Below are 11,292 nucleotides of genomic sequence, written 5' to 3'. Positions count from 1 at the left end.
TCATGTTTTCTTCTTTTCCCAGAGAAGAAACTGATGAAGTGAAATGAGACAGTTTACAAAACCAGTGTTTAATTAGAAAAGTTGCACACATTAGAAAAGTTGCACACATTAGTGTTACATTAAAAAAGCTAGTAATGGAGCACTGATTCTGAGTTATTGTCCATAGATCAAAATCCTCTTCCCAACTCGGCCTTCAGGGAAATGAGTGTGGAATACTTCAGCTTGTTTCACAAACCTGTTTCCATCCAGGAAAGCAGAAATGTCCTACAATAAATGGTTGGACAAAATGAAAACACATCTATCATAGTTTTACGAAAGTCCATTAATTTTCCAGATTTATCATAAGTACATATAAAACTCTCAAGTAGCGTCACTGGTGGTTTTAATGGTAAATTAAATAGCTATATTTTTGTGGTTCCAGTCACTGCCACCATACGCTATGAGTTTACTGTGATTAGTTTACCGTGATTGTGAAATACCTTCTCAAGTGAATCGAATAAGACCACATGTGAGGGGAGTGTGGACTTGTTGGGGAATGCCATCCTGAGCCAGTGGATGGGGTCAGCGTAGAACACGGCTGCTTCCTCTATGTAATCCTCATTTCCTGTGAGATCCGGTGGGCATTCCAGGAAGCGCAGTTTGATTGGACAGTGAAGGTGACTAGAAAAAAAAAGAAAGGAATGAGACGTAACCTTTTGGTTTTACACAAAATTCAGGCAGCATTAATTTTTATATAGAAATTAATAAAGATAAGAAGGACCAACAACTTGTACTCTGGCCAGTAGGATTCATCCTTAGTACCAGATTACAGACAAAACAAAAGGCAGGGCTTGATATCTTTCTACCAATCAGGGGCAGAGATTTTAAAAGCAGGTTCAATTTGACTATTAACTTTTACTTGGAAAATTACAACTTGTTCCCCCACAACAGAAACAAGGCAGCCATTAAGTGAAGAACTGAGCTGTCAGGCCATAATTCTATATCTTTTCCCCCAATAATGATGAAAAATTGGCCAGTTTCAGTAAACAAACCTTTTCCTTAACCTGTGGGAATACTGCTAAAATGTCTTGGCTATAAAACGTGCAGCTCCTCTACCCACCACAAAACTTTCCTAAACAGTGCAGTTTATAAAAAAGCAAAGAGGGGGTTGAAGAGAGGATAGGTGGAGTTAACAAGTACTTTCCAGACCACAATTAGTTTGCCCCTAGCATTTAAGTACTGAGATTCAGTGAGATTAAGCACGTAAGAGCAGCTTTAGTGCTTCAGTCTGAGATCATGTCTAAAACTGCTTTAGTTAAAAGCACTGACCTGTGGGCACCACATAAACGTTTTGGGGAATAAAAGTCATTTTAAATGTATTTAAGCAAGTTTCTTTTTTTATGCTTGTAACCAACATGGCTTCGCTACAAATTAAAATGTGGATGCTAAAAAGTCAATGCAATATTCACTGGCCCATATAATTTGAGCAGGTTAAATAATATAACTGATATTATTGTTGATAGTTTAACAAAATAATGACAATAATAACACTAACTGTGGATCCAGTGATCTTTACTTAGCATCCAGACTTTTTTTCTTGGCACCAAAGCAGACTGAAGACCCATCTTATCCAAGAGTACTTGTAGTGTAGTGTATGTTGAGTATTCTGGTCTTCATACTGATGTTTGTATTTAATAGTATCTAAGCTTAGCGGTATCTTTTGGATCCTTGACGATACAAACTAACTTAGGGTATTTTCTGATGAAACAGTGAAGCACTTGCATCATACTTATGCATGTGGTCCTGACACCTGTCTACTGGTAACTCACCTGTACAGTGGGGTGGAGTGGCAGGGCATGAGGAACAGAACCTCCGGTGCAGGTGAGCTCTGGGGGTCAGTGATGTCACACAGGTGCTGCAGGTGACCCATGACGTCCAGGACTCCGCGCTGGTGGACTAAACCCGTGTATAAAGCCGGAATCAAGTTAATCGCCACCAAGGTGCCTGCAGCAGGCTTCCTCCAGGTGCGAAGCTTCACCAAAGACATACCTGACAGACAGGTAAAGATTTAATTAGTTAAGTAGGCACTGCATACAATGAGTAACTCAGCTAGACTCCATTAAACAGGAAGCATCTTAGCACAAAGATTCACAAAGGGAACACTGTTTCTACCAGTTAGAATGGTCTTAACAACTAAAACCTTTGGGGAACTGGGCTCTGGTTAGTGTTCTTATAAATTAAGACAGGTTTCTTTTTGTAGAGTTTGAAATACTTACCACAAAATATCATACAAAATGGTAGGATGGGGTAGATGAACCGGAACTCTTTATGGGCTAGAAAGCTGCAAGAAAATGTGCACAGTCTCTTAGTCAGTGGTCAGTGAGTAGTAAGTAGCATTTATTTATTTTCCTAATCTCATATACAAAAACAATGTGTGTGTGTGTGTGTGTGTGTGTGTATATATATATATATATATATATATATATATATATATATATAATTTTTTTTTTTTGCCCCAGGGGGTGTAATGGTGTGGGGAATGTTTTCTCTGCACGCTTTGGGCTCGTCAACACTAATCAAAAATCACTTAAATCCAACAGCATATTTGAGTATTGTTACTGACCATGTGCATCCTTTTTATGACCACAGTTTATCCGTCTTCAGCATGATAATGCACCACAAAGCCACCACAAAGTCTCTCAAATAGGGGTGTAAGGAAATATCGATATTCTGAAGTACTGCCAAGTTTTGGAATACTGTATCAATTCTCAAAATCACAGAACTGATTATTAATTAATATTTCACATGCAAAGAAATGAGCAAATTAAGACCCTACTCAGTATTAGTGTTTCTAATAAAGTGCTCGAAGAGTGCACAAAAATCTCACCTGTAAACCAGGATAGTCCACACGATGCTTATGAGCAGTACTCTGTGTCTCTTGGAGGCCAGTGAGCATCCATGCAGGAAGAAGGGGAGATGAGGGCCAATGATGACCACAAAGCCCTGAGAGAAGTACCAGTGCCAGGGGTGCGTCCCGTAAAACTCTGCCACGTTGTGTACAACGTTAAACTTCAGAAAGTTCCACTGGACAAAGATCCACTGTAAGAACAACAAATCTGAGGTTAACAAAGACCTTTAACCCCCAGAACAAATGATAAGCTATAAATAAATATGTAAATGCAACGAAATGCATAGAAAAATAATACCAATTGAGGGCTTAAGATTAGTTTAATTTTGGCCCATCATGTCCTTCCCTCTCAACACTGAAAACCATAAGATTGTTGTGTGTCGTTACCTTGCCATAGAACACACAGTCTATCAGCGTAGACAACAGCAGTGTGAGAGCCCTATAAGGAAGCACATTTTATAAAGTATGGGAGGTGAATCGTAGGTGAATGAAACTGCCTGAGAAATAATGTTCGCTTTCAGACACACGCACTTACGCAACAGGAAGACCCTGCTGAGTGATGAGCTTCAGCTTGTTTTCTTCACGCCAAATGTGATGAAGTAACAGAGGAAACCATACGATCAAAGCCGTTGGCCGAACAACAACAGCCAAGGACACCAGAGAGAGGTACTTCCAACTACCAGGAGAAATAAACATTTAGAATTGTGGTCAAAGATGCAACAAATAAGACTAACTTCACACTTTCTGCAAGTCTGAATACAAATGCCACATACTGAATACAGACTAATGATAATGTGTGAGCTGCGGTTTGTGGTCGGACAGTTCCTCAAAAGCAGCGTAGCTTCATGGTATTAGATTACAGGGAGCATGCAAATGATTCTGTACCATTTTACTACAAATATTCCAAAAGCTGTCTGAAATGTTTCTGTATCCACTATTACCTACACCGGAAACTCATTAGCACTGTACAGAACATCATAATAGATGTAGATATTGATGGAATTCCAGTGGATGGGGGGCCAGGGGGCAATATGTTCTCTTGACTTTGCCATTTTACAGTAGTGTATAGACAAGAACCTGGCAGCACAGTACGCATCATGACAGATTGGTTGTGATTCAATGTACTGCAATATATTGCAATACTGTAAGCAAGGCAATAACATTTTCTGAAAACTGTCAAAGTATAAAAAGCACACCATGATTCAACTTATTTTGCTAAAATATTAAATAAGAATTGCAGTGCAGTCAATGGAGCACGTTATAAACACCAATTTACACTGATCAGCCATAACATCAGAACCAGACGGTGGTTCAAAACACTGATTATCTCCACCTACAGTGGAATCAGTCAAGGGCTGGATATTTTAGGCAGCAAAAGAGCAGTCCGTTCTTGAAGGTGATGTCTTAAAAGCCGGAAAAGTGGGCAATCATAAGAATCACTTTGTCACTTTGACAAGAGCCAAATTATGATGGCTAGACGACGAGGGTCAGAACATCTCCAAAATATCAAGCAGGTCTTATGTGGCGCTCCAAGAAAGGACAACTGGTGAACCAGTTACAGGGTCATCTGCACCTGACATCATTTCCTGATGTGAATCTGGATCTGCTGCTAACATCTTGGGGCCCAGATACCACAGGACGCCTTCAGAGATACCTACAGAGACGCCTACAGATCTGTTGTGCCGGCTCAATATTAAGCAGGTGGTGCTAATGCTATGGCTGATCGGTGAATGTGCGTGACATTAAAGCAAAGCGAAACAATATTGCCTGTTGTTCATTTAAAACACTGATGCAGTCTGACGGACCTGTTTTGTGTTTTGGTGCCATGCAGAGGGTAGTAGCAGAGAGCCAGAACAGTGAGTGTGGTTTCCATGCTGTTGGTGAGGGTACGGGTGCAGCAGTACCAGGTGAACCACGAACACAGCTGGCAGAAGTACTTTGGACAAAGAAAATGTATAAATAGTGTCATTTTCCAAATAGTCAGCAAAATCTTTATTATGTTCAAAGATGAACAGTAGTAATATTATTCTTTGTCTGGTCAATACTCAGAAGGTCATGGGTTCACATCCCAGAACCTAGTGGGTAGTCAGTTCTGGGCAAGCTCCCATGCTGTGCTGCTTCCAAACTGGGCCTAATGATCTTCATATTGAATTAATAGTGGATTAATAAGATATAATTAACTGCCTTTGGTTTTGCCATGCTGAAAACACTGTGAAACACAACTGCCTTACATTCACTTACATACATGCCACAAATTTAGCATTCAGAATTCAGCACCAATAACACATGCCACTAAAAGAAGTAATGAAAAGTAATGTTATTTTTTTCCTCTGATATGATTGGCTGATGCACGGCAACTGCAGTCGAACCAAGGCCTGATATAAAATCCTTGAGTCCTAATGAAGAACGCTGGTATTATGAATTTTTCTTACTGTCCATTTGGCCACATCTGGATTCTCCCACTTCCGAACGAGGTCGTAAAGCTTTACATCAGCAAACGCTGCGAGAAGTGCCTGCAGGACTCGAGGTAGAAAGATCTGCCAAAGGACAATGACTTAAATTAAAACATGATTCTGTTTATGCATTTACAAACCAGGTCCGTCACGATTATGTAATTAAACTCAATGAATTAATTAATATCTTTTTATTAAAATGTACTTTCTTCATAAATCAACAGGATCTGTGATGATAAGGAATATTTTGATTTTTTTTAAATAATCTACCTGAAGGACACCCACATTTATGCATTTTTGCTACACTATATGTCCAAATGTTTGAGGATACCCCTTCTAATCAATGTGTTCAGCTACTTTACGTTGCACCCATTGCTTATCTAGTCCCTGTAGAGAAGTACTGCCAATAGAATAGGACATGAACCTATTGGCACCATGCTTAATGCCAGTCGTGGGCTAGAAGGACACAAAGCCTCTCAGCATTGGGAATGTTGGTGAGAGGTTAGACCTCACTAACAGTCTTGTTGCTGAATGAAATCAAATCCTCACATCAATGCTCTAAGATCTAGTAGAACATCTTCCCTGGACAGTAGAGCCATTTACTTCAACAAAAGCAGGATAAACACGTTGATTTAGGAAGAAACAATGAATGAGCAGGCGTCCCAGTACTTCCATAGAGTGTATGTTGTGATTTTCAGATGTCCTAGTCTCTTTTTTCCTATTCTTTCTCTCTCAATTCTAATTCTCCTACAAGACACATGAAGCCAGCCAGTGTTTTTTTTTTTTCAATCACCGGGGATAAGGATATGCTTAGACAGCTGCACCACTTGGGAGCCCCCTCCTGCAGTCTGCAGTCTTTAAAACAGCTCTGTGTGTCTTGTTAGTGTTCAGTTAGCTTCACATTTATTGTTATTAAATCTCTGTTTAAATAATCAAATAATAAAGTTTAGATCACTAGGATTTTGTGATTGCTGATATGACAGATAGATACTACAGCAAATGCATATGACTCTACTCGTGCAATATTCTGCTGACCACTCACCAATAGCTGAACCGCATCATAACGAAGGAGGTACAGTATCTTATAAATTACAGCAAAGAGGAGCGGGTAGGAGTAACCTCGAATGCCCTCTTTCCACTCCCAGGTTTCGTAGCCATACTTAAAAACATAAGTCAAGGATTTGAGGACAGAAACAGGAGAGTGAAACTGTACATTGAAAAGCTACACGTCTGGTGCAAACTGTATATAAATATGGTGTATACAAATATCACAATGCAAAAACACAGTACCATGAACCCAGCGTCGTAATTCGGGATGAGGTTGGAGTATATAATTACATAACAGCAAATCATAGTCAAAGGGTAATGCCAGGAGTGAGACATATTTTTGACTATATCAGATCAACATGTGAGGCACTAGCAGTTATATGATTTACACAGCAGTTAAATAGAGAAAATAACATCAACAGACAGCATGTTAAAAAATATTATCCAGTTGTCACCCCACCCACAAGTTAGGCCTCCCCCGCTCACATAATGCTGCCAGTGCTGGGAGGGTGAAGGCTAGCATATGCTTCCTCTAAGTCTCATGAAGTTTCACCACATCTTTTCAGAATGTCACTAACACAACGCCACTGGAGATGAACACACTTGGAGGTGAACGCCACATGCTACAGTTGGCTGTGGCATCATCTGGAAATGACTGGTGATGACAGAGCTAACGCTTAGACAGCTGCACCACTCGGTAGCCACAGGATTTTTCTGTTTGAACATCTGACAATTTTAATTTTTATGCCCAAAAAGAAGAGGTCACACAAGATTGAACATCATATTAAATAGAATCACATCATTATGCATGTTAATGCATCAATATTGTCAGTGGGTGGCACCCTCACTGTATGTGACTTAATAAATGCAATATAACAAATAAAATGATTAATAATTGTAATACATTTCATCACAATTACTGGTCTTATGTCTACATCCCTACCAAAAAAACACAAATGGCTGCCATTTGAGGTCATTTGTCACAGAGTTTGCGGCCTGCAATGAGTCAGCCGTAACTCAGTGTAGCTTAAACTGTAATTAAAAGGATATTTAAACACCATTCGATGGGACACTTCGAGTGACTGCCAGTATTCATCTGGGACGAAGCTGGTCTGGACCAGGAGGCAGTTAACAAGGCGAAATATCACAGAGATCACGGTAACACTGAGCCCGAAGAATGCTGCGACAATAAAGACACATTAGGTTGCCCTGCAGTGACCTCTGCTATTTACAATTCACAGATCCATAATGTGTCAGATAATAAGTCAAGTTCAAGTTCGGAAAGTGTGCGAGGGAAACACTAAAATGGTTGTAGTCCTGCAAAAGTCCTGTAGCTGAAGATCGTTTTCCGGGCCTCCTGTAGTTCTCCTGTTCCTGATGTTTTAGTGATTTCTTGCTTTATCACCTCCATTTCACTGTGAGGGACTACAGCACAGGTCTAGTTCAAATCTGGACCTTAAATCCAGTTTTCAGTCCTGGATCTTGTTCTCGCTGGAAGTTAAGGACACAGTTAATTGGCCACATAGTGAAACACCTTCCAAAGATTACAAAGTCCAGGACTGGAAACTGTATTCAATGTCCAGATTTGAAGCCAGTCAGCCGACTAGTGCAGAAAGAAGCCAAGTAACTAACACTGCAGCTAAGAAGCTGAAAAAAAGTAAAGGTAAAGGTAAAGGTGCACGTATTTGTCACTGTACAGCGAAATGTGTCCTCCGCATTTAACCCATCTGGTAGTGAACACACTCACACACACACACACGTGTTAGGGGCAGTGAGTACACACACACACCCAGAGCAGTGGGCAGCCAACTCCAGCGCCCGGGGAGCAGAGAGGGTAAAGGGCCTTGCTCAAGGGCCATATGACTTCTGTATTTACTGGCCTCTATTAATGACTGGCCTCTATTAGTGGAAGAAATCACAGTTAGGAGGAATCATGCTGGGGCGAAAAAACACAACGGGATACAAATCATGAATTTTGTCAAAATGACATGGCTGAGGGGTCTATTGCTGCACTGCAGAACACTACTAAATTACAAATGCCCTCGGAATGCCCCTTTAAGCCCAACCCAGCCCCCTTCAGATCTATCCAATAGGGATGTGCTGCATTTCTGGGTTTGGCTGGAGTTATCCAAGCCACAGAAACCCCCCTGCTTTGTGAAGTATCCCACAGAGAGACTTCTCTAGGGTACAGTCTGGATCGCAGTGTGTGTGTGTGTGTGTGTGTGTGTGTGTGTGTGTGTGTGTGTGTGTGTGTGTGTGTGTGTGTGTGTGCCTGTGTGTGTGTGTGTGTGTGTGTGTGTGTGTGTGTGTGTGTGTGTGTGTGTGTGTGTCTCACCGTGCTCCCTGAACCCTGCGGGGTTTCTACTGTACAGTTTAGATTTCCGTGTCCGCAGTTTCACGGGCTCGGAGGAGCCGGACACACCGAACGGGACACGAGCACGGATCCTCTCCATAGCTCCCAGCAGCGTCAACACTCATCCTGCTGTAAGACCCGCCTGGGTTTTACAGATAAACACCATCTTTCCATTAACAGCGTGTCCAAAAAAACACAAGCACCCAAAAACACAGCACTTCCGTGTTTGGGCCGTGACGTCACCGCCAGCGTAGTCGAAAACCGAAATACTATTTAAAAATCACAAATTAACACCAGGTACTAATACGTCCATATTAATAATATACCACAGTGTAATAATAATAATAGTAATAGTAATAATAACAATAATAATAATAAGAAGAATAATTATAATACTTTTAAAAAATTAAATATATGTAAAAACCATAAAACACACATATATTCTCTCATAGATATCTAAAAATAAAAAAATCAGATAATAAACAATATAAGGAAAGTATAAATATTATGTTATATGTATAATGCTGCGTTTGTCCGTTCTGCGTTGCCGTACTTGAGCGCGACCTTGTCGTCTGAAGATGGCAGCGCTGTGAAGTGAGAGGCTGGAGCCGCAGCGCTGATTAAGCCTGTTTTTAATGTTTATTCGTTGTAATAAATTCCCTCCATTATTGTCACTTTTATACTTAGTTATCAGCTATTTTCCGCAGTGTGTGTCAGTGTTAGAACCGCGTCCTTTGCAGCTGCAGCGACTGATTTGTCTCCTTGAACGCGGTGAGTGAGGGTGGGGGTGGGGGTGGGGGTGGGGGTGGGGGTGGGGGTGGGGGTGAGGGTGGGGGTGGACGATATTATTATTATTATTATTATTATTATTATTACTATTATTGGGTGTCGTGATTATTACCGTGTTTGGTATCTGCAAATAAGTTGTCTTTTTTTTTTTATAAATAAAAATAAATAAAAATTAGTAGAGCTGTTATTCAACACTTTCTAATAAAATAATACTAAAAATTAAAATAGGAAGAATAGACTGGCATCAGTCGGCTTTGCAGCTCCTGCAGTTGCTGTGTATAGTCTGTATGTTATACAAATAACGCAGGAAATGTATTATATAGCATTACTCTATTATAGCACCCCCAAAAACTCTAGTTTTAATGCTTAAAAAATAAGAGTTTAAAAATTTAGTACAAAAATGACAAGTTGTCTGTTGTTTTCACTGTCATTTGTAAACCATATTTTTGGTGATTTTTATAAATGTGCACAGTTCATAGAAAATATCTGTTTCTTAAAGATTATTTAAAAAATGAAAATAGAGGTTATATGTAGTATAAATAAAAGTATTTAAAATCATATATTTATATATTTTTTTTATATACCCTTTTTGAGGTTCTGTTAATGCAGTTCATTTAATGCAATGTTTCCTCTCTCTCTCAGCAGCCGGCTTGGGACTAAACCAGTGATGATTCAGTGATAGGCTGAAGAGCTTCATTTAGACTTGCCATCATGCTTCCAAGGCGGATACCGTTCAACCAGATCGCTTTTGCGACGCTTCTCGGGGTGGGAGGAGGCCTCTATATCTACAAACCCATGTTCGAACAATCTAGAAGGACCACCAGACCACCAAACAAACAGGACACCAAAACTGAAGCAGAACATAACGAGCAGCATGGCGACGGGCGTGAGAGTTTTGCCAAATAAGCAACAAGTGTCAGAAATCCAGGAGCACCACAAGAAGAAGCCAAATAAGCCTTAAAATGGTCATCAGTATTTGCTTGTGACTGTTGTCTATGTTTCTGAATAAAAAGGCTTTTTTTTTTTCTAAAAAATGATCTATGGCCTTCTTCTTGTATCCATGTGCTTTTACAGAGAATAGCCACAAGATGGCTCAAGAGGAACACTCTTACAAAGTATTTTGAAAAGTAGCTTTTGTGTGTAAATATATATATATATATATATATATATATATATATATATATATATATACACACACACACATATATATAAGTTTATATATACACACACAAATACATATGTATGTGTGTGTGTATGTATATGTATATGTATATATATATTATATATATATATATATATATATATATATATATGTATATATATGTGTGTATGTATATATATATATATGTGTGTATGTATATGTACTATTTTTGTCTTGGGGTATTTCAACATTTCCTTGCTGTAAAAGACAAATGATGTCCATCATATTGTCCTGGGATGTAACACAGAGCACATAAATATAAAGTTAAAGTCTAATATAAAGTCTAAATAACTTTAAATGGCATGTTGTAATTTTTGTAATTTCTGCAATAACAGAAAAGTTAACATCCACAGACCGTTGTGTCCAGATATTGAAGCCTATCTATGGTGGTCTGTCCGTTCTGGCCAACATCCTGGGAGGAGGGAGGGGCATGCGGTATGTTGTTTCCCACCCGTATTCGGCCTCCTGGGCTCGGCTTTGCTAGTTATTCGTAGTCTTAAGCCGCCCGCCTATTTGCTGGCTGTTTTCAAGTTTATCCCACTGTCCAATCCCAGCACTGGAG

The 11,292-nt window shown here is 39.7% G+C and overlaps 1 protein-coding gene across 1 annotated transcript; it reads right to left on the bottom strand.

Annotated features, from left to right (window-relative positions):
- Nucleotides 1–52: 52 nt before the first annotated feature.
- On the bottom strand, nucleotides 53–8,961 carry pigb (phosphatidylinositol glycan anchor biosynthesis, class B). The gene is made up of 12 exons (XM_072695629.1): nucleotides 8,723–8,961; nucleotides 7,443–7,567; nucleotides 6,383–6,505; nucleotides 5,320–5,424; nucleotides 4,693–4,823; nucleotides 3,423–3,563; nucleotides 3,275–3,326; nucleotides 2,867–3,078; nucleotides 2,256–2,320; nucleotides 1,809–2,028; nucleotides 480–660; nucleotides 53–264 (listed from the first exon to the last, which is right to left on the bottom strand). The coding sequence occupies exons 1-12, from the start codon at nucleotides 8,838–8,840 to the stop codon at nucleotides 154–156; spliced, it is 1,584 nt and encodes a 527-aa protein (XP_072551730.1). The 5' UTR covers nucleotides 8,841–8,961; the 3' UTR covers nucleotides 53–153.
- Between the last annotated feature and the right edge of the window lie 2,331 nt (nucleotides 8,962–11,292).

The sequence above is a fragment of the Salminus brasiliensis genome, chromosome 13 (genome assembly GCF_030463535.1).
Source record: "Salminus brasiliensis chromosome 13, fSalBra1.hap2, whole genome shotgun sequence".
Taxonomy (NCBI): domain Eukaryota; kingdom Metazoa; phylum Chordata; class Actinopteri; order Characiformes; family Bryconidae; genus Salminus; species Salminus brasiliensis.
The sequence above is the reverse complement of the archived record's forward strand: the minus strand, read 5'-3'. Positions and strand labels throughout refer to the sequence as shown.

Excerpts from the sequence above, each read along its gene's own strand:
- pigb (XM_072695629.1), bottom strand. The coding sequence starts at position 8,840 with ATGGAGAGGATCCGTGCTCGTGTCCCGTTCGGTGTGTCCGGCTCCTCC. Across the intron at positions 4,824-5,319 it reads CAGATGTGGCCAAATGGACA|TACTTCTGCCAGCTGTGTTC; the intron begins GTAAGAAAAATT and ends CTTTGTCCAAAG. Across the intron at positions 2,029-2,255 it reads ATTTTGTATGATATTTTGTG|GTATGTCTTTGGTGAAGCTT; the intron begins GTAAGTATTTCA and ends CCTGTCTGTCAG.